The 21,862-nt window shown below is 49.7% G+C and overlaps 1 protein-coding gene across 1 annotated transcript in view; it reads left to right on the top strand.

Moving 5' to 3' along the window:
* Window positions 1-21,393, top strand: part of TCF7L2 (transcription factor 7-like 2 (T-cell specific, HMG-box)) — a 172,975-nt gene extending 151,582 nt beyond the window's left edge. Inside the window, exons 4-12 of the mRNA XM_012723799.1 lie at window positions 463-565; window positions 2,512-2,598; window positions 7,607-7,732; window positions 8,636-8,795; window positions 9,147-9,254; window positions 13,149-13,197; window positions 13,770-13,820; window positions 15,090-15,162; window positions 20,547-21,393. Coding sequence (XP_012579253.1) covers window positions 463-565; window positions 2,512-2,598; window positions 7,607-7,732; window positions 8,636-8,795; window positions 9,147-9,254; window positions 13,149-13,197; window positions 13,770-13,820; window positions 15,090-15,162; window positions 20,547-20,967 — 1,178 coding nt within the window. The 3' untranslated portion in view covers window positions 20,968-21,393. The remainder of the gene's footprint in view (window positions 1-462; window positions 566-2,511; window positions 2,599-7,606; window positions 7,733-8,635; window positions 8,796-9,146; window positions 9,255-13,148; window positions 13,198-13,769; window positions 13,821-15,089; window positions 15,163-20,546) is intronic.
* The last annotated feature ends 469 nt before the right edge of the window (window positions 21,394-21,862 follow it).

Genomic DNA, 21,862 nt, shown 5'->3' with positions numbered 1-21,862 from the left:
AGACACCAGGGGATTTGATGAGTGTCTCCTATAGCTTGACTCTCCGAAGGTGAGGTGGAAACTTTCTAGAGAGTTGAATTTCTGGAAGGAGGGAAGGATAACTTTTCCCCAAAGCCTTAACTGAAAGAGCGTTGCTGACCAGGAGAGTGGGTCTCCTGCGGGCGAGCACAGCCGGGCAGTGAAGGGAAGGTTGTGCAGGCAAGGGAGCAGATGTGCTTCATCGATCACCTACTGTGTGCCAAGCCCGAGTTTGTTTTTTTTAATTCACCAATTATCTGAGGCAGGAAGAGTGCAAGATGCTATTTTTAGAGCCCGTCTGAGTCTACCCACCATGGCGATGAACCTAGAGTGAGACAAGGCAGGTTTTCACACCAGGGCGAAGGAGCAGGCGAGGACACGCACCAACTCCTGCCCCCACCACTTTCTCTTTCCTTGTCCCTGAAACGCTGCTTCTTCTCCCAGGAATCCCACGGCCTCCGCACCCCCCAGACATCTCTCCGTATTACCCACTTTCGCCCGGCACCGTAGGACAAATTCCCCATCCGCTAGGATGGTTAGTACCACAGTAAGGAGTTCCATTTTTTAATTTACTTTTTGTTTTGTACATGGGCATGCTTATTATTTACTCTGTGTGTGTCTGGGTGTGCTGGAAAGACAGGGCTGGGTTGGGTGGGGAGGAAGCTTGCGGAAACGCCCCTGGGAGAGCAGGCCGATCAGTCGCCTTGCAGAGGGATTATATAGGGCTAAGGTTACTGCTACATAATATCCTGAACCTGTGGTCCCCAAAGGCTCTGTGAGCAAAGATCCCTCAAGACCCACGATAACCAAAAGGGAAGAAGCACCACAGTGTGGACTGTGGTGACTGAGGAGCAGGGATCCTGCAGTGGTGATATCTGATGGAGGGATCTTTATATTAAAGAAAAAAAAAAAGAAGGTTCTTTGGGAATTGCAGAAGGTCCTGAGAGCCTCGCTGTGTAGTGACGCCCAGCGTGGCGTTTCTGCCGGTGACCATGCTGGCGAGGGTCCCCTGCTGGATTGAGGCAACAGGGGAGTGGGGTCAGGCTGGGCCCGAAGTCCCCAGATCACCTGGCCCCTCACCCCAGCCAGCACTCCTAGGCTGCCATGACAGGGGAAGGTAGAGTCCACGGGAACCTCCATGTTATTCACCAACATCTCTAGGAATCTTTGCATGTTGAGAGCTTCATCTGGGGATTGTGGGGAGGGCCCCGGGGCAGCTGGCTGAGCCCCCCAACTCCAGCAGGTGGGCTGTCCCCGAGGTTCCTCCCTAGTTCCTGGCAGGCCCGAGATCTCAAAGCCACCTTGCAAGTTTGGCCCTCACCAAGGGTCTTCCTCTCAGCAGCACTCATGAACGTGGGTTTTAGTGTTAGAGTAGAAAGGCCTTGAGAGAGTGCTCACCTGTCGCGTTTGCATGTGCATGCAATCTGTGTTTTGCAATCGTGTGTTTTTGTGTCTTTCTCCATGTTTATCAGTGACGTCTAGTCTTTAAAAACACAGGACAATTTGTTCAATCTTAACAGGAGTAGGTAGTGGTAACACTCAGGTTTGAGTGTTAGGGAAGACACCCTTTCATAGCTTCACAACTTTGGAGTGATTCACCACCCCTCCCCCACTCCAAGTTCCACCTTAATTTCTCTAGTTGAACAAGTTCTACCCTTTTTTTTAATAAATAAATAAGAACAGTTTCATTGCCTCACAGCTCTGTAAATAGCACTGTTTTCTGCCTCCTGCATTCTAGCCAGGAGGATGGACATGAGCTGTGTCTCGTTGCTGCTTCAGTACACGGGCCATCCAGCCGATCGGGAGCTATCTGACGGCTAGATAAAAAGGAATCACCAACTCAGACAGCCCTCTGTCAGAAAAAGTTGTGTGTCTTTCATGAAGATGCTATTTTGCATGTTGCTGTATTTTTTAATTATTGTAATGAGGTGTGATTGTCTATTGGTTACCCACAATTCTTCTTGGGGACTCTCCCCCCCGGTAACTCTTGTCAACACTTGTTAATTTGACAAAAGGCTACAAATTAAGCTCTGTTAATTTAATGTTTTCTCACCGAGATCTAAATACCGAAAGAGGCCCAAAGCGCAACTGAAGTCCTTTGATTCACTGTACTTTATTTTGGTATAAATTTACATTCATTATTGTTTTCCTTTGGATGTGTAGCCCTCAATTAGTGTGATGGCTCCATTAAAGCAAGCGAGACTTCGCCTTTAATTATTACAACAAAACACCTAGTTTCAGCTTGGGGAGAGGGTCTCTATTGACATAAGCAGAGGTTATAAAATTTAATTAGCCATTCCTATCAGATTTATGGCATTCAAATTGTTCTGTGTTTCCTCCCTTTGATCCTTCCTGTACAATCCCCAAGATTTTTGTTCTGATCAAATGAGAATAAAGCTTACTGTGCAGAGAGAACTTTTCCTTTTTCTTCTTTTTCTTTTCCCCACCCCCACCCTCATTGGCAGCTCTCTCACTATGTACCCCCTCTTGTAGGCAAGGTCAGCCAGTGTACCCAATCACCACAGGAGGATTCCGCCACCCCTACCCCACAGCTCTGACCGTCAACGCGTCCATGTCCAGGTGAGTTCCAGGAATGGGGACCTCATGTCCAGACCCTGGGTGACCTCTCAGACCTGGCCGGTGCTGCTGCTTCACGCACTTCTAAGGCTGTAAGGGGACGGACCCAGCATAAAGCTTTATTCCTTGGAAATACTGAAAAATTGCCCCAGACTCTCAAAGTACATGATGTCAAACTTGCAAATTTCGGAGTCAATTGAGCAATGTTTTTTAAGAATCGAAGGAGGCAGAAGTAGGATAGGCAGGTGATTTTTAATGTGTCCATTCTTGTGGCCTCATTGGGTAGGAAAGGAAAGGGGACAAGTCATTTTACTGTTACGCAAATAAGAGCTTGACAAAGTTTTCTGGTCTTTTCAAAGCTCAGACTTGAGCATCAACAAGAACTAGGAGCGTGTACGACTCACCCCGCCCATCCCCGTCTCCCCCCCCCCCCCCCCCCAGAAAGTAGCGTTGTCCAACAGGACTGTGAGGTGCGCCACGTATGGAATTTTTAAGTTTTTTACTAGTAACACTTTTTTTTTTTTAAGATTTGTTTTATTTGTGCATAGAGATTTGGGGAACAGGCCAGAGGTTCAGGGGCAGTGAGAGGATTCACCAGAGACAGAGTGGGGAGCAGAACGAAGTGCACTGCTGAGGGGAGCAGCGGGCGGGTCAGGAGAGGTCTGCCGCGCCATGTGGGTCAGCTCCGGGGCAGGGATCGAACCCATGCTGAAGTGGCTTTAGCTTCTTAGTGCTGTGCTGTAACCCGCTGTGCCACCGGGGAGGGCCCACTAGCAACACTTTTAAAAGGTTAAAAAAAATGAATGATTTTTAGTGCTATTTTATTCATCCTGATGTAGTCAGAATGGGACTGACTCATGTCCACTGCAGCAGTTTCTAATGAGGTTTTACTTTCCGTTTTGTACTTAGTTTCTGAGATCCGATGTGTGTTTTACACTCACAGCACATCTCAACTTGCTGGCACCTTTCAAGTGCTTGGCAGCTGCCTGTGGCTGGTGACTGCCGCACTGGCCTTCGCAGCGCAGAATCTTTGAAGGTTAAACCAAAGTTCCGTGTTTATGATTATGCCATCTTCCCACATGTGAATCTATGCAGTACCCTGTATACATGTGCCCAGGTCCTGCTCACCCCTGTGTTATCCTTTTCCTCCCTCTAATTAATTCTGGCTAATTTTTCAGTGACTGTTAGTTTATTTACAAACTGGTTGGCAGCAGCATATTTAAGTAGTCACTAATTGCTCCTAATGATAGTTTTATTTTTTGTTCATCTGATTTTCGGTCAAGTTAATTAAATCGGTGGAGGTTTAGACTTTCCTGATGGACTACAACAACTAATCCATTTTGATGATGGCACATAATTAAATTAGTATGCATTACATGGCAAGGATACTGCCCCCAGCCGCTCCCCCCAAACTCTGTAATCAACATGGGGGGCCCAAGACCAAAGAAAAGGTTAGAAAGGTAGACCACGAGGCGCTTGTCCTGGGTCTCAAAGAATGATTTTGCATCACTGCATTAAGAGAATCACATACATAAATAAAAATAAATTATCGTTATGCCATGGATGTCATGCCATTTTAGAGATGTTTCTGATGTGCGATGGAGCCTCTCAATTTCCAAATCCCACCCATTTTTTGTAAGGTGGGAAAATGCCTTGTCTTGTCCCTAGGCAGCAGAGGAAGGTTATGTTCATTAAATAACGTCATCACAACCTTGCAAAGCGTGGGAACAAATAGAAAATCTCTTAGGAGCTTACAACACCATCTCATCCTCCCTCTGAACCAGCATTTCTGTGATACACCTGATTGTTGTTCATGTGTATTTGGCCCATTCCAGCAGTTAAAAGCAGTGAAGCAGTCCAGGATAGGGATCGGGGTTAAGCTGATCGATTGAATGATCATTAGGAGGTTAGTCGATGATTTATAGGTGGGCAGGGGGAGGAGGCAAGGAAGGAAACTGTGGGAGGAAAGGTTAGGAGCTCGAGGTGGGGGGGTGGGTATGGGGGGAGGCGGCCGATTTCCCCAGGTAGGCCTTATGAAAGGTAGCTTAGTTAAAAAGCATATACAGCAAATTAAATACATTATTGTGGTAATGGGGCGACAGAAGTATAGGTCTATTATACTTATGGCAGTTATAGGGAATGTAGACAGCTTGCCCTGTTCCAGAACACCCTTTGATATTCATTCTATTCAGCAGCCGGGCCAGGACTTCTCAGAATTAAGTGATGGGTCATTATACTTTAAACACCATGGAGAAGCCTAGATTGGCAATTAAACAGCTCTTGCTGACACTCACTTGTGCCACCCGTGACCCCCTTTAGATTGAGATGTTGGAGCTCCGGGCCCTGAGCCTGCTAAATTGGAGCAAGGCTCTTCTCCTGACGAGAGCGGGCTCTGAAATCTGCCGGCTTCAAAGGGAGCGAGATCATGTATAAACCATAATGTGGGTGTACCGTGGCTCACAAAAAATAAGGCAGGAAGAGATGAAATGTTACAAGTGCAAGGGGGAAAATGAGAGAATAATGACAAACCTAATGCAACTCAAAGCAGGATTGTTGCAGAGGAAAATGCATCCTACTGCTTGTGCATAAAATCAAGGCCGGCAGATGACATCCAGTTAACAGAAACGTGTCACAGTGAAGTAAAGTGAGAGTGAGTAAGAGAGAAGCCCCTGAGACAGCCAGAAACAAAAATTAGTTGTCCTTAACAAGTTAAGGTTCATCATTATATTCTGGCTTGGAGCCATGAAAGCAGACGGGGGAATATAATGAGCTGCTTAGAATTTTTAGGGTGTTTATTGCATTGCATGAAATAGTTGTCTGCGGCAAGAAATTTCTTAAGTGAAGGCATGCACACTGTTCACACTCACCACACACGCACACAGTCTCACTTCAGGGGTGTGAGCAAGTGTGGAGGTTTTCTTCATGCCTGCACCCGAAAGATTTTCTCCACCCCACTTGTACACAAATCGGGGTGCCTGCCTGTGCACACACATGGTACTTTTTACCTCTTTCCTTCTCTTCCTCCCCCCTTCCACTCTGGATCTCCCGCCGCCGCCCCCCCCCCCCATGTCTGTACACATACTGTCATTCAACAGGAAGGGAACATATGTATTTGAGGAATGTCAGGCCCTTAAAACTCACAGTAAAAGCTGCACCTCCGCCCACCACTTCACCCAAGGGCTTCCAGGAACACATGTTCTCAACTCGTGTTTCCTCTGAGGCTTTGGAGCAGTGGGAGGGACAAGGTGTGCCCAGGTGCCACCCCAGGGCTTGGTTTTCATTTCTTCAGGGGGAAGGGGAGTTGTGGGGTGGGATGGGGTGTGGGTGGGCTCTCTTTCTCATAGGCTCTTATTTTTCTTCCTTTTTTTTTTATGGGGTGGGCAGGGGGTGGACACAACCTAACAGATGTTCATGAGTCTTACAAAATCTGATGTCCTTGTCACCGAACTTTGATACCAGCTTAGATCTGTAAAGGCTGTGGCAGCAGGACTGACCTTGGGATGGAATTTCTAAGTCAAGTGTCCGCTGTGATTCTCAGTAGTTTTTTTCTGTGTTTTTTCTGTGGATCTGTACATATTCCATCAACCTTGACTGCCCAGCCTCTTTTCAAATTAACATTTGCTCTGTTGTGGAAAAAATGGAAACTAGTCCACTTTCTGATCTACCTTGTGAATAAAGGCGGTTTACTCTTGATAATGCCCTTGTTAGCACCCTGGTTCCCGCAGGACTGGCTTCTAGGAAGCAGGTCAGCATTCTCAGGACGGTGTGTGGGGGACAGCTGTGATTTGGGTTGCAGCAGCTGCCGGACCTGCCTTTCCCTTCACACACGTGAGCAGCGTCCCGTGTCATGCACATGACTTGTGGGACAGAGCCAGGAGGCGGCCATCTTGTCTTCTGTTGGGGCTCTACCCTTTCTGCCTCCTCTGCCTCTCTCTGAAGTCGTGTGTCTTTAAGGAGAGGCGGCTCTGCTACCCAGTGCAAATCACGGTGACCCTGAGTATACCAGAAAACGTGAATATTGTTGGTGCGACCGGTTGTCAGCCTGCCTCTGAGACAAGTGCGTGTTGAAATTAGCTGGCTGGTTTGTGTGATTGGGAAATGCTCCTCCAGGGTCTCCATGGAACTTTAAAGAACTTTTCTAAAAATAGACAGTAGTAAGAGAGAAATCACAACCTTTGTTGACCGTTCTGACAATCATTTAGAAGGATGTTCAACAAATAGACAACATTCTAAGTAAAAGTCACGTAGGAATCCTAGAACCCTAGAGTGGGGAAGGCATGTAAATCAGAATTCAAGGCTTCATGTGTTTCTGTGTGTGTCTGAAATACTGGCTCCCACCAACCTCTTTCTGTAAGAAGGATACAAGCTAATTTAAAGATCCATGACTTATGATGAGAACCAGATAGGAAAAATTTGGACTTTCTCCCTCGTTCTGCCTTGCTCTCTCCTATTCCTGTCAAAACAATGAGGCACAGCAGCAAAAGGAAAATAAAAATTTTATGCACTCCATCAACAGAATGAGGCCTAATGAGGCCTGCACAGCATTGTGAAAAATGTGTGTATACTTCAGCTGCATTAATATTTTATTTAGCTGTCAATATGCAACAAAAGATTTCACCGTTCAGTCTAGAGCTGATTAGGACTTAGGAAATTGTCTTCTTAGATGCCACTAATAATACCTCCCGAAAACAAAGGGACGTGTGATTTCCAGCAGGTTAGTCCAAGACTACTTTCAGCCCAAGTATATCCGTCGAATTTGTTTTTTGCTAAAGATGTTAAAAATCGTAATGTGTCATGTCAGCAGCAATCATGAAGGGGGAAGACTGGCTTTAATGACATTATGAGAATGATTATGTTTAATTTATCGCTAATTAATGCTGACAGCTTTCATATGCCTTGAGTTGCTTTCATGTGCGTGTTATGGGCTGTTGTTTTTTTAAATTGTGTGTACACATTCCTCCCCATTCATTCATTTTGATTCTGACGATTTACACAGCTTCCTGTCTTCCAGGTTCCCCCCTCACATGGTCCCACCACATCACACTCTCCACACGACCGGCATCCCTCACCCGGCCATCGTCACGCCAACCGTGAAGCAGGAATCCTCCCAGAGTGACGTGGGCTCCCTCCACAGCTCGTAAGTGGCACGCTTCTGGTGGCACTCTCCTCGGCCCTCACCCCCGGGGGCCACAGTTGACCTGTCATACGTCTCTGGGACCCTTTCCCCAACCCTGCTCTGGACCCTTGCACAGAAGCAGACAGTGCACAGGGTGGAGTGAGTTCCCTGACGGTATAGGGGCGGGCAGTGGTGGGAGGGGTACATGCTGGACCCTTTCTGTGAGTGCACAGTCCCCTCCCTTCTCCGGGGTTTCTATTCCCCATAGTCAACCGTGGTCTGAGAAGATTCCAAACGCTAAGTAAGGTCCTCAGTGCGCGATAGCGAGACCGCGCTCACATAGCTGTTCCCCGGCCCTGTGGCAGTCATTCTGTTTTATTAGCAGTTGTTAATCTCTTACTGTGCCTGATTTACAGATTCGGCTTTATCTCAGGTACAGATGTAGAGGGAAAATGCCTAGTAGAAGTAAGGCGTGAGGTACTGCTTGCGGGTTCAGGCCTCTTCTGGAGTCTTGGGATGTATTTCCTGTGGGTGAGGGGGGAGCTAGCTGTACTTGGATGGATGGGGATTTGCAACCAAGGGGATGTGACCCTGGGCCCCTGCCTGGACATTTGGGACTCTGTCCCGGGGCCACGAGAGATGCACGTGGAAGCAGACGTGGCCCGGCGTTCTCGCCCCTTGGCCTAGGGAAGTCATGCACTTAAGCATGAGGAAGTGGTGACGAACTCCATCTCCTCCCCTCTACATACCCTTCCAGGCCACTTTTGTTTTAGCATTCAGGGTGGAGAAGACCGAAAGTAGAAGCAGACTTTTTATGCAAAATTACCAGGTTGGGGAGTTCAGGCACCAGGGACATGGGCTCTGGAGGAAGTTGGGTCTTGTGATGGTTTATTGGCTTGTGTCTGTCGGCTTTGTCATACCCAGAAAACATCAGGACTCCAAAAAGGAAGAAGAGAAGAAGAAACCCCACATAAAGAAACCCCTTAACGCGTTCATGTTGTATATGAAGGAAATGAGAGCGAAGGTTGTAGCTGAGTGTACATTGAAAGAGAGTGCCGCCATCAACCAGATCCTGGGGAGAAGGGTAGGCGACTGCCCTTGAGAAGAGGGACGAGGGGGCCGGCACATGGCGGGCGGGGTGGCCCAGGGTCCCAGTGCGCGGGGAGTCCTTTCCCTTAGACCACATCCTGGCTCCTTCGGGGGTCTTGGTAGACCCAAGCCCAGTAGTTCTGCGTCCGGAGCAGTCTCAGGAAGCCGAGGCCGAGCGGGAGCCAGCGCTGGCTGAGATGTGACCTTCGGTCTGTGCGACTCCTGCTCCGGAGGGCCCCGCCGAGCCCCGCCCATGACACCAGTTCTAGTGGGCGACAGTGTCCACACCCAGGTGCTGTGTGGTTGGTGACACTTTTGCACGCTTCTCACCCATGTCTCCCACCAGTGGCATGCGCTGTCCAGAGAAGAACAAGCAAAATACTATGAGCTGGCCCGGAAGGAGCGACAGCTTCACATGCAGCTGTACCCCGGCTGGTCTGCCCGGGATAACTATGTAAGTGGATCGCTTTGCACCTTAGCACAGTCTGTAGTGGGGCCTGTCGGACGTGCACAGGAACAGAAGGAACTGGAACCACCAGCTTGAAGCAGGCCTCAAAGCCATCAAATTGCCCCGCGTTGGGGGCCGATAGCACCTTGCCCAGACGGCTGAGGGTCTTTTCTTAGCCTCTAGTACGAGTCCATCAACACGTGCTCGGTCTTCGGGGAGGAGACTGGGTCCCGGTTGGCGCCCCCTGAGGTACTTGGATCTGTCCACACCTTCATGCCATGGCTTTGAAGAGACGAGGCTTTAGTGGCCACCCAGGGCAGCTAATATGTCCTGGCCTGGGTTCTTCATCCTTCCCAGCAGGGAGGCGTGATTGGCCTTTCAAGGGAATACCTGTCCTTATGAGAGGAGGCAGAGCTTACTCCCTCACTGTGCCTCCAGCGGGGCTTTTACCCTTAGGAGGGAGAAACAAAACAATCACCCCATGCTGTGGTACAAGAGATATCAGGAGCCAGGTTCATCCTGAGAGGTGCATGATGGGAGTAGCCCTGAGAGTAACCAGTGGCAATCAGTTTGGCCGTCTAGGTGGAATGACTCAGACCGTGAGGGCCCAGGAGGCTGTGTCGTGACGTGTGTGTTGCTGTAGGACTTTCGTTTCCACTGTCACGGCGATGTGGCTGCCCCCGTGGGCTCCCCTCTGCTGCCCTCCTCCTTCCTCTAACCGTTCATTATTCTGCTCAAGTTGCAGATGGAAGAAATGTCCCTCACTGGGCCTAGTACTTTACATGTGCCGTTCGGCTTTAGGTCGTGATTTTACCACCCACAAGCCTCTCTTCCCACGGCCTGTCCGTGGCAGGGGCCCGAGGGTTTCCTCCCAGTCCGTGCACCCTGACCTCTCTCCCTTGCGAATGTCATCGTGATGGAGAGGCTCTTCGTGAACGCGGCTTGAGGTCCAGTTAGTCATATCTGACGGCAGATTGAGTGTGTGCGTGGGGTTCAGCGTTAACCAGACACGCTCACTCTCGCCAGACGTAGCAGCCGCCAGGGAGTCACCGCGTCTCTGTGTTCGTGGGTGCCCGGCCCAGGTTGTTTTCTTCTTGTTCTGCGTAATTGTTGCGCTGTCTCCTACCTTTCCACACAGGCAGGCTAGCCAGCTTGCTCCCCATGTGGCTGGCAGAGAAGCTTGCGTTCCATGGCTTCATCGCTGCCCTCGCCTCTCTCCCTCTGGGTCCCACTGCCCGGCAGCAGTGGGCCCTGCTCCTCCTGGTCTCTGAAACAGAACCAGCGCCAGCGCCTCCCAGGGGCACGTTGGGTCTGCTCAGGGCCCTGTCACTCACGGATGGGCACACACGGGGTCTTACCTGCTTGGGGCCTTTCCATTTGTCCTCAGCGTGTGTGCAGTGGGGAAGCCTTTCTTCTGGAGCTGAAAGGAAAAGGATGAGAAAGGGAACACCCTCCCACAGGCTCCCTGCTCACCCCACCTGACCTCGGGGTGGGGCTTCCCTGCAGCAGGCTCTGCAGCCTCTGCACGCACAGCCGCCTCATTTCAGGACAGCTGCTCTCTCCTGGGGTTGGCCAGAAGCGCTCAGAGTTCATCTCTGGCTTTACCTGCTACACACTCACTTCTTTGAGCCGTCTAGAGTGGCACCACCAAGAGGCATCCAGCTGCCCTCTAGATCCCATCCCCCTGTGGACTCTTTGGATTGTAATGGGACCTTCCTGTCCAGCTGTGCAAGGGTGTGCACTGCTCAACTCTAGAATGTGCCGTGGACACTGTGGTCCACGTGCCTGGTGCCCGCTGGAGTTGTGCAGGGGAAACCTCCACAGCTGCAGGCCGCTGTTGTGATTGCTTTGTGATCGGCGGCGGTGAGCTGGCTGGGAAGTCAGTGCGTTGGCGGAGGCCATTCGTGAAGGTCAATGGCTTCATCTCGGGTTTTACATTTGGAAGAGATTTGTTGTCATAGGGGGAGCCCTGGGAATGTTTGGATGGAAAGCTAGATTTTGGGGGTCTAGGATGTTTCTCCCTGGTAGGGGACACTTTGAGAGTCCTGTCAGAATGTCTCATTATGCATGAGGATGAAAAGACACTCACAGCCACACTCTTCCCTCCTCCCTCCCTACCTCTTCTAGATTAGGTAAAAGATAAATCCTGTAAGTCCTAGGCCATTTGCTCATCTGAACGCTCCTTCCCTGTATGTGGCGTTGTCTTTCTTTGTTACTTTTAAAGAACTAATGGAGTGACCATCTCCCCTGAGAAGTGTCTTTGTCTTCACTCAGTAATATTTACGTCGATTCATGTCCTCTTCCGCTTAAAACACAACCCCCGTCCTCTGGAAGCTCTCTGTCTAGACGGTCATTCCCTCAGGCACGGACATCTCAGTCAAGTGTCCAGAACTGACACTGCCCACAGGTGGCGGATTGCCAGCTGCTTCTCCAGCATCACTCAGGAGGCCAGAAGGTGTTTGTTCTGGATTGCGGGCTGAACAGCCCTTAGGCGTGTGATGCCAACCCCCGCCTGAGGTTGGGGTGTTTCTGTACCCAGTTGAGTCTTTGCTTCAGGCTCCTAAATGCACTGTAACTAGACCCTCCTGCCTGTTGCAAGATGGCGGGCAGCTCCTGGCTCCTTATATGGGGGACACCTGTGTGAGGAAAGGAGCGCTGAGACTCAGGAGAGGCCCCTGAGCGCTTCCTTTTATCAATGTGTGTTACGAAACAAAGTGCTTCAAAAAGAGCCACAGAACTGGAGGCCAAGACAGATTCCCCAGTGGGTAGGGGCCCCGAGATCTGAGAGTAAAGAAGGGTCTTCTGTAAAATGGGTGTTTGGGACAGCTGTGGCACCCCTGCCAGTGGGTCCCCAAGCTCTCTGCCATTGCGCTGTTCTCTGCGGTTGACAGCAGCATGCCAGGAGTTGCTTCAGGCAGAGGTGAAAGGGGACACCTGGCACAGGTGGAGGTGTGAGGCCATGCCTTGCTGGCCTCCTGTGTCAGGCAGCTCGTCCCTACAACAGGGCCTGTGCCCGCGGGTGAGAGGTGTAGCATGAGGCCCTCAAGTCCACAGCTCTGCCCCAGACCCGTGCCCGGAGAGTCGTTTTCGGGCGAATGTGAATGTCAAGTGCAGTTCATCCATCGCCCTCCTGCTAGGGGGCACTGAACACCCTCTAGGGTCAGGGCTGTCATCACCCTTCCCTCTGTGTTCTGTGTGGTCTGAGGGAAGTGAGGTCATTCTGCACCTCAGTTTCCATCCCTGTAAAATTGGAGTGTGCTAGTGTGTAGGATTGTGTGAGGACAGTGGGTAAAAATTCAAGCACATTTAGCATCACGCCTGGCACGTGGCCCATGGTCCCTGGATGTCAGCGCTTGTGAGGCATCTGCTGTGGAGGACGGGGAGAACCTCCCTCCCTTCCTTGGTGGATGTTCCCTCAGTTTTAAAAGGAGGTCAGATGATTTCTGGTTCTTTTTCCCACTCCCCCCCCTTTTTTTTAACCCCTTTCCCTCTTTAGAAACCAGGGTCCAGGCGACAGGAGGAGCTTCACGGGGTGTGGTAGCCGAGGTGCCCTGTGACCTCACTGCCCCTCCCTGGCCCTCCTCGTCTTTTATGCCTGTAGTAGAAAGCTCGCCTCTTCCCTTTTATGGAGTCAGGTGCTCTGAGTCTGGCATGAGGCTCACTTAGGTGTGAGGAACAGGAGGTCTCACTCTCCCCACTCCCATCCCATTTCCTGTCTCCTCCTGCGGCACAACTGAAGGGCATTTGGGTGGGGGGAGGCAGTTGCAAGGACTCCTGGACCCTGTGGCTGGACATAGCAGCAGCTCCCCTCCCCCTCTCGCCTGCTTCCCGGGTGAGCCCAGAAACCCTGCTCCCGTGGGTGTCTTGAAATAATTCCCTGTGTTTCATCTGTTCACCTAGGGGAAGAAGAAGAAGAGGAAAAGGGACAAGCAGCCCGGAGAGACCAATGGTGAGTTAGAATAATGAGAATGGAGGAAGGCGCGGTGCTCTGAGGGCCACTCTCTTATATTAGGCTTCAGTGTGGGGGAGGCAGGAGAAATTCAAGGCCAGGACATTGTGGGGGAACCCATCTTAGCCAGCCTTTTTGTTTATGCATTTTAATTAATTGCTTCATGACTGCCCTTTTAAAGCTAGTAACATTCATTGTTGCATGAAAAGCACATTGTAATTCTAGTGGAATGTGTTTTAAATAACTGCAGAGCCGGTAACTGGAGAGGGCAGGGATGCCTAGGCCGGTTATGCAGTCTGCTTACGTTGTGTGTGTCTGAGGAGGGGTGAGGAGGGGCTGGGGAGTGGGAGGGCGTGTGTGAGTGTTTGATATTAACTGGGCTGCTCCTGAATGTTCTGATGCATGCCTTTACAGTGGTAAATTGCACCCGATTTAAATTAAGGAGGTTTGTCATTCTTTAGAAGAAATTAGAAATACTGCATAGGCAATCTCAGGTCCCTTGGAGAAAGCCAGGCTTTTACAAACAACAACAAAATTTTGAAGGCTTTGTATAATTTGTTCTTTTTTTTCAGAACACAGCGAATGTTTCCTAAATCCTTGCCTTTCACTTCCTCCGATTACAGGTGCTAATGTCATTTTGAGTCATTAAAATAGTTGATAAACTGTTTTTTAATTTTTCTTGCCATTCTAGTTCTATTAACATCAAACACGTATGACATTTGAACATTCTTTAAAATGACCATCTACACGGTTTCGTATGTTTCGGTAGATTTTTTTTTTTCAGTTGCTTTTGTTGTTTTTTGAGTTTAATTTAACTTCTGCTTTGTTTATTGATTTATTTTTCCCATAACAGTTGTTTAAGCAGCCATGACAGTGACTTAGAGTTGAACTAACTGTGCAAATTGAATATGCAGTATTTCTTTAAGAGAGACTGGTTAAAAAAATTAAAAAACCAAAAAAGCAAAACCACCAAAATGGAAGGAATTCAGTAATAAACCTCCTTAATCTAATGGCATTTTTTTCATCCTCCCACTAAGTTTTCTCACGCAAGCATGCATCCCGCAGTATGATTATTTTTTTCCTTTGCTTTTTTTTTATTTTAGTTTTTTTCTTCCTTTTGCTTTTTCTGCTCATAATTTGCAAATCCACCCGCATTTTACTGACCGGTACCTGCCTAAATGCTGCTGTGAGCGTCTCACTAACTCTTAACAGCTCATTCACACAGCCTGTTTCTTTCTGTTCCTCTCTTGATATTAATGAAAATAGATAAAGACAAGATGAACATTCCAAAAGCTGCAATATCCCAGTCCCACCACCCTTTTCTTTCTTTATTTCTTTCTGTTTTGTTTCATTTTGTTCTGTTTTTATTTGTAGTTTTTGTTTCTTTATTAAACTGTTATACTCTGAGAAGAAAAAAGCATGTTACAAACTTAATTCCCTCCTTCGCTTTATTTTCTTCTTTAAGAAAAACAAATTGAGAGGAAAAAAGAAAAAAAGAATGCAGAACCAAAAGAGGAAAAAAAAAAACGATTTATCAAAGCTCGTTCTTCAGTATCTAGCTTCCTTGTATCAGCTCAAACTGAATCTGAGAGACAGTCCTTAAAGAAGGGATACTGCAGCTTTATTTGCATCAGCTAATTTCACCAGTTGATTAAGAATGTGATCTTTACCTTCTTTTTTTTTAATTAAAGAAAGTTAAAAATCGAAAGTCAATATTTTGTAATTAGTAACCAGGTCATTGATTTATTCCCTTTTTTATTTTTATTTTTTTCTTATTTGTATCTTTCTCTTCCCCCCTCCCTCTCTCCTTCTCTCTCTCCTCCTCTCTCTCTCTCCTCTCTCCCACGTCCTCCTCCTCCTCCTCTGCTCGCTTCTTTCTTGAACTCATTCAGACCTGAGCGCTCCTAAGAAATGCCGAGCGCGCTTTGGCCTTGATCAACAGAATAACTGGTGCGGCCCTTGCAGGTGTGTATAGATTCCCAGATTCGCTGTGCTGGTTTGCAGCTGGTCTCTTCGGTCCTTCCCCCTTCTCTGGCCTGTTGCTTTGTAGCTCTGTGTGTGGATCTTAGAGGAGACTCAGGGGCGTGGGACACTGCCAGGTGCGACGGGCTCTGTGAGGGCGTGCTTGTTCTCCCTGCTGCTGCTAGCCAAAATGCCACTGTAAAACAGCATCATTTGTGCCTCCTCGGGTCAGCGACAGCAAACCCCAGCGCGCCCCCTCCCAGGGAACGTTCCCTGCCAGCCCCCTTCCTCCTCATGGCCGCCAGGACGGGGCTCAGTGACCTCCATCGTCATCCTGGCCTAGGTAGAAGCAAATGACGTCACCTTCTCCCCGCCTCTTCTCTCTCTCTTTTTGTTTATTTTTCCTTGTTGTTTTATGGTTTCTGGTTGTTGTTTTTATTTTATTTTATTTTATTTGTGTTTTATCGTTTTATTTTATTTTTTTTTTTCTTTTGACTCATAGAAGTCATTTTCTTTCATGTCCTTGGTGAGGGAAGACAAATAGAACCAAGGTGATGTAGAAGACAAGTCAGCGGTAGCTGAGATTCCACAACCAACTAAGCACCACCCACCATTGCCTTGTATTTTTTTGTGTTTACCTTATGCTAACAGATGCAAATACTCCAAAGAAGTGTCGGGCACTGTTCGGGCTTGACCGACAGACTTTATGGTGCAAACCGTGCAGGTATATTACCACTTGGAGGCCTTTGGGAAAATCAAAGCGTTCTGTCCTTCTGATACCTTAGAGTGTCGATGTATTTTGACCTCGTTCCCATCTCCTTCCTTGCTGGCATCAATGACTAATGATCCTCAATCTTCAAAATTTCTTTGCTAATTTTATGCCGTGTCCACTCCCCACCTTCCTCTTTCTCTCTCTTTCCCATCCCCCGCCCCTGCTCTTACAACTAGCACACGTCCCTGGTGGTAGGACTGAGACCAGGCTCTAACACACCGGGAGGGGCACTTGGCCTCTGGCGTTGAAAGCCAGCACCCAGGGACGGGCCGCCTGGGGCACGCACGCCGAGCGTAGACACCCACTGTCTCCAGAGGTCGGAGAAGCTCGAACTTAGCAGTAGTAGAACCCCCTTCCTCTCGGAGCCCAGACACTGTGGAGCAGTGCTCCGGGCAGGCTTTTTGTGGTTTTTATTTTTTGTTTTGTTTTGTTTCGTTTTATGTTTCCAAACCTCATGTCTCTGTACAGAGGCGCTCGGGTAGCTGACATTGTTTTACAGTGCTGACAAGAAGCGTGGCATTGAACGGCAGGCACCAGCGGAAGGGCTGCATGCATGGGGTCGTGCAGTCACGGAGCGCAGTGCTGCTGGCCTGCGGGGTGGAGAAGGCCCTCCACTTAGAGAGCGAGAAAGAGCGCTGGTCCCCTGACAACAGAAGCGCCCACATTAAACACCCGTGACCCACTTGCAGGCTCCCGGCCAACCAGTAATGCAGGGAAGGTGTAGGGACTTCCTTCTTGGTGGAGGGCTGCCCACTGTTCCTGTCTCACTTCCTTTACTTGAATGACCACCTCCGGTTAAATTTGTTGTTTCTTTGTTCTGATACAAGCAGTCTTTGAATTTGGAATATTATGATGGTAGGTATCGCAACACCCCGACACGCCTCCCTGTTTGTAGTGCGTCCCTTGTCACGTGTCCCTCCGCCATGCCTCCGCCATGTGTCCGTGTTTAGACGTTAGCTCAGATGTCCATCCCATCACGTGCATGCCCACGAGTCTCCTGTGTCTCTCCCCTCTCCCTGACGCCTTACGAGAGATCCATGCAGTGCTTCGTATTGACCAGCCCTTGAGGGGAGAGGGGGCTCCAGAGTGTTTAGGGAGAGGGAATCCACCCGCGACCCACTGCCGCCCCAGTAAGGATGCGGGGCCTCGGGTGAACACCCAGCAGCAGAGAGGGTGAGACGGAGGCAGCCGTGTTCACAGGGCAGACAGGCGAGCCGTGGCCACAGTCCCAGGTGGCTGACGTGCAGCAGTCTCACAAGGAAGCTGTGGGCAGGCGTCAGGTTTTTATTAAGCTCACCGGGAAGCCGGGCTGTTTGCCCTTTCTCAGCAGTGAACTTGTGTCAGAACGTCGGCTGAGCCCCTTCCGAGACCACCTCCCCCACCCCCACCCCCACCTTGGGCCACTCCCCAGGGGGCTTTGTCCCAGTTTGGGACCGTGCGGCGGGCACACCTTGTGGTGTGGTGTGTGGCCGGAGGCTCTGTTTGGTTGGTGAGGGGCAAGTGGGGGTTCACGAACCTCTCGTTTCAGGAAGCAGTTGCTACACCGTAGACCCGGCCCTTTTCTCCTGCAAGACATCAGTACTAACGTGGACCCAGACAGACACCCATTCTCAGACACAGCCCTCCCTCAGACAAGACTTCTCATGACAGTCCCCGTCCCTGCCCCCCAAAACATCCCCAAATAACTAAACAAAAGCCCAGCCCTCTGTAACTGCTCCTGTCTCAGCTGCGTGGTTTTCGAAAGTACACCTTGGGGGCGGGGGGGCCGCCCCGTCCTTGCCGTTTTCCTGGTGTCCCTGAGTCCCCCACCACTTGTCACTGTCCTGCCTCAGGACCATTAGAAACATTTTTCTTCTACCCGTCAAGCTTTAAGCAGATGCGCTTCCACTCTTTTTAAGGGTGTAATTCCAAAAGAGGGTCAGGAAGAAGCCTCTGTCTCCTCTCGGAATAAATCCATAAGAAGCTAAAAGTGAATTTTTAAGCTCCCAGTCCTGGTGGAGAGGGAGGCTAGGCGGGTGGGGAAGAACAGGAGGGTGGGCTTGGTCCTTTTTCCTTCAACTTTTCCTCTTATAACTTTGCCAGGCTTGATGCTAAATCAATAGGACAAAATAGGTTTAAAAGGAAAACAGTTGCAAAACGAGGCATTTCCCGGCCTGTCAGACCTGTGTGTGCCCTGGCTTGGCTGCCTTTCCCCAGCCACTCGTCAGAAAGGAGCATGGCTCCGTCACTCACAGCCCGCGCGTCCTGTGTGTCAGCCTGCCCCTTTGGGGTCCCTGGTGAGGTCCTGAGCAGGGGGGAGGGGAGAGAACACCAGACCCGCTCCTAGCCAATCAGGCCTCCTCGCTTGCTACACAGGGTTTCTAATTTTATTTGACATTTGAGGACATTTTAACAAGATTCTGTTTTGAGCCCACCAAGTTGCTGTCCGTCTTCTCACTCTGCCCTAATATAGCATGGAATGCTGTTGGGTGTCATCCCCGTTTCCTGTCGGTTTTCCCCTTTCTCTCTCACTCCCTTTCCTCTTCTCTCTCTCATCGCTCCCTGTTGCTTTCTCAGTTTTGCTTATGCCCCATCCCATCCCACCCCATCCCATGCCTACCCTCTACCTTCTCCCATTTTTAAAATGCATGGACATCTTAGTTTTTGGAGCATGTTTTGATCTGCAGGCTGAGGTGGTTTAAAACTCTGAGAGGCTAATTACTTACCTTGGGTTTCTGGGGTGGGAGCAGAAGCCACCATCTATCCCAGAGGAGAAGAAGTAACCTGACCCAGTAGAGGTTGGGGGAGACTGCCCTGGCCACCCCTGAGTTCCTTCCCACCCAGAGGGGTGATGGGTAGGCCCCAAGGTTCCTGAGGTCAGCAGCCCGGGGGGGCCTCAGCCTCTGGGAGGAAGGGAAGACCTAGCATGGACCCTCGCCACCTCCCTGCCTCCCTTCCCTCCTGCCATCTTGTTGAGTCCACACCTTACGCACTGAGGGGCATGATAAGACAGCTCTGGGGCACAGACCCAAGGAGGAACTCACCACACACCCTTCCTTTCAAAGGACAGGGACGTCTGACGGGGGTTGCCTTCAACCCGGCAGCATCCAGGGTGCTTTCCAGGGGTGGGAAGTGAGCTGGCCCTCGCATGCCGGTTGTCAGATGGAGTGCCAGCCGCTGCCCTGACTTACCCTGGGGGTCCTGAGACAGCACGACCGGTGCCTGCGTTACTTTTTTTATCACGAGTGGCGTGAACCCCCAGATCACCTTCCCTACCAAATACTGTCCTACCAGACTGGGATTACTGTTACTAGCAGGAGAAGCTTTGAGGTCACATGCTCACTTTCTTGAATTGATTGCTCCAACCTTTGTGCTAAACAAGAGAGGCTCTGAAATGCTCATTCCTATTTCTTACATAAACGGGTATGGAGAGGGAAGATGCTGGTTTTGGTGCAGGGCAAAAATCAGTCTTTCTGGTTCACACGATCACCACAGTCCTCCCTGGGAAAGTCCACACCGCGATCCCTCTGGCACTTCTTCTTGGTCGTCACTTCTTGTGACACGCCGCACCCCACCCACGGACCTCGGCATACCGACAGGGGCGGGATGTCTCTCCTTCCAGCCTTTTGGGGTGGGGGAGGGGAAGACCCCAAGTCTTGGAGAAAAAAAAATCAAGTTTGAATCCTAATTTAATCCACAACCTGCAGGCCATACAACCAGTTATTCTCGTTCCTTTGGGTCATTTTCTGTTTTTCTTATTCTTCCCCTTCCCCCACCTTCATTTATCCTCTTCTACCTGTTTTTGGTGGTTTATTTTATTTTTTATTTTTCCTTTGTTGTTTTTTGTTTTGTTTTTGTTTTGTTTTTAGTTTATTTTGTTTTCTTTTTGTTTCTCCCTTCCTTTCACCTGATTCTGACCTCTCTTGATTTGGTGTGGTTCTTAACAGACAAGCCTGAAAGTTCTCTGGGCCTGGGCAGCTTGGTGGAGGTGGTGGTGGTGGAGGTGGAGGTGGTGGTGGTGGTGGGTTAAGACCTCCAGCCTCTTTGCTAGCACTGCCTCAGCTCTGTGGGCTCAACAACCAGCATTTTGAAGTTCCTGTTGATTTGAGGCACCTTGGGAAGGAGCTCAGCCTTTCTCTTTTACACACACACACACACACACACACACACACACAATATTCACACACCCACACACACATTCTCTCTCCACTGGGGGGGTGGCAGTGATGGGAATGGAATGGCAGTAGTGATGGGCGTGATGATGGGGGGAGGAGGGGGTGCCTAAGCCCCAGCAGAGAGAGCCAGTTTGTCACCTCCATTCGGACACAGCCGCTTTCTGGCCAGTGGGTGCCACCATCCATCTCCCCATGGCTCCTCACTGGTCTAGAGACGGGGCGGGCCGCGGTGCAGAGTGGGGCAGGGGAAGCAGGTAGGTTAGGAAGTTCTCCTGAGTGTCCTGTCTGCCAGAGCAGGCCGAGGGGCGGCCGGAGCTCAGTGAGGTGGCACCTGGGCCTCAGAGAATGGCCTTCTGGCCCAGGGGCGCCCCCCGCCAGGGGGCTCCGCGGCTCAGAGCTGAGGTAACTGCCGCGGCCTCCTTGCCCTTTATTCACCGAGAACTCTCTCCCCCTGTTTCTAGGCGAAAAAAAAAGTGCGTTCGCTACATACAAGGTGAAGGCAGCTGCCTCAGTCCACCCTCTTCAGATGGAAGCTTACTAGACTCGCCTCCTCCCTCCCCTCACCTGCTAGGCTCCCCTCCCCAGGACGCCAAGGCGCAGACTGAGCAGACCCAGCCTCTCTCGCTGTCCCTGAAGCCCGACCCCCTGGCCCACCTCTCCATGATGCCTCCGCCGCCCGCGCTCCTGCTGGCCGAGGCCGCCCACGGCAAGGCCCCCGCGCTCTGCCCCAACGGGGCCCTGGACCTGCCGCCCGCCGCTCTGCAGCCGCCCCTGCCCCCCTCGGCCTCCGTGGCGCAGCCCTCGACCTCTTCCTTACATTCCCACAGCGCCCTGGCCGGGCAGCCCCAGCCGCTGTCCCTCGTCACCAAGTCTCTAGAATAGCTTTAGCTTCCTCAGCCCCGGCTGGTGTGTGTCGTGTTCTTTTCCGTCGTCGGCTTTTCTGTTCCGGTTTGGCTTCACTTTCCCTCCCTTTGAAAGGTTTCGTTTTGTACTCTTTGATTTTGTGCCACGTGGCTACATGAGTTGATGTTTATCGAGTTCATTGGTCAATATTTGACCCATTCTTATTTCACTTTCTCCTTTTAAATATGTAGATGAGAGAAGAACCTCATGATTCTACCAAAATTTTTATCAACAGCTGTTTAAAGTCTTTGTAGCGTTTAAAAAATATATATATATATACATAACTGTTATGTAGTTCGGATAGCTTAGTTTTAAAAGACTGATTAAAAAACAAAAAGGAAAAAAAAAGAAGCGATTTTGAAGCAGCCCTCCAGAAGGAGTTGGTTCTGTATTATTTGTATTAAATACGAGCTTGCGAACCAATCATTTTACATCTGGTTTTTAAACCCCAAGGGCACGTGGGTGCAGTGCCGTTACCTTTTATTTTTTTCTTCTGTGTGAAACAACTTTTATTGTGATGTTACTTGTTATTGTTTAAATGTACAGAAACAAAGGGTTAAAATGTGTTAATATACCTTGTTCCATGGTGTTGTTCTTTTGGGGGGAGGGGGTGCTACTCAACAATTAATGGAATCACAACGCTGTTGGACCAGTAGTATTTATTGCTTTAGAGATTGCTCGTCGTGCCTGTACGTTGTCCCTTTTAAAATATGTTTTCCTTTTCCTTGAAACTGTATAAAGTTTTTTTCCCCCCTAGCATAAGCATCTTATATATAACAACTCATTTGTACAAGGTTTTTAAGTTTATATATAAAATGTGTATATATATTTTTGTTGCCCTTTTTTTTTTTTTTTTTTTTTTTTTTTTTTTGCT

Source organism: Condylura cristata, unplaced genomic scaffold (genome assembly GCF_000260355.1).
Source record: "Condylura cristata isolate star-nosed mole 26May11 unplaced genomic scaffold, ConCri1.0 scaffold00011, whole genome shotgun sequence".
NCBI classification, from domain to species: Eukaryota; Metazoa; Chordata; class Mammalia; order Eulipotyphla; family Talpidae; genus Condylura; species Condylura cristata.
This window is presented reverse-complemented; position numbering and strand designations above follow the sequence as displayed.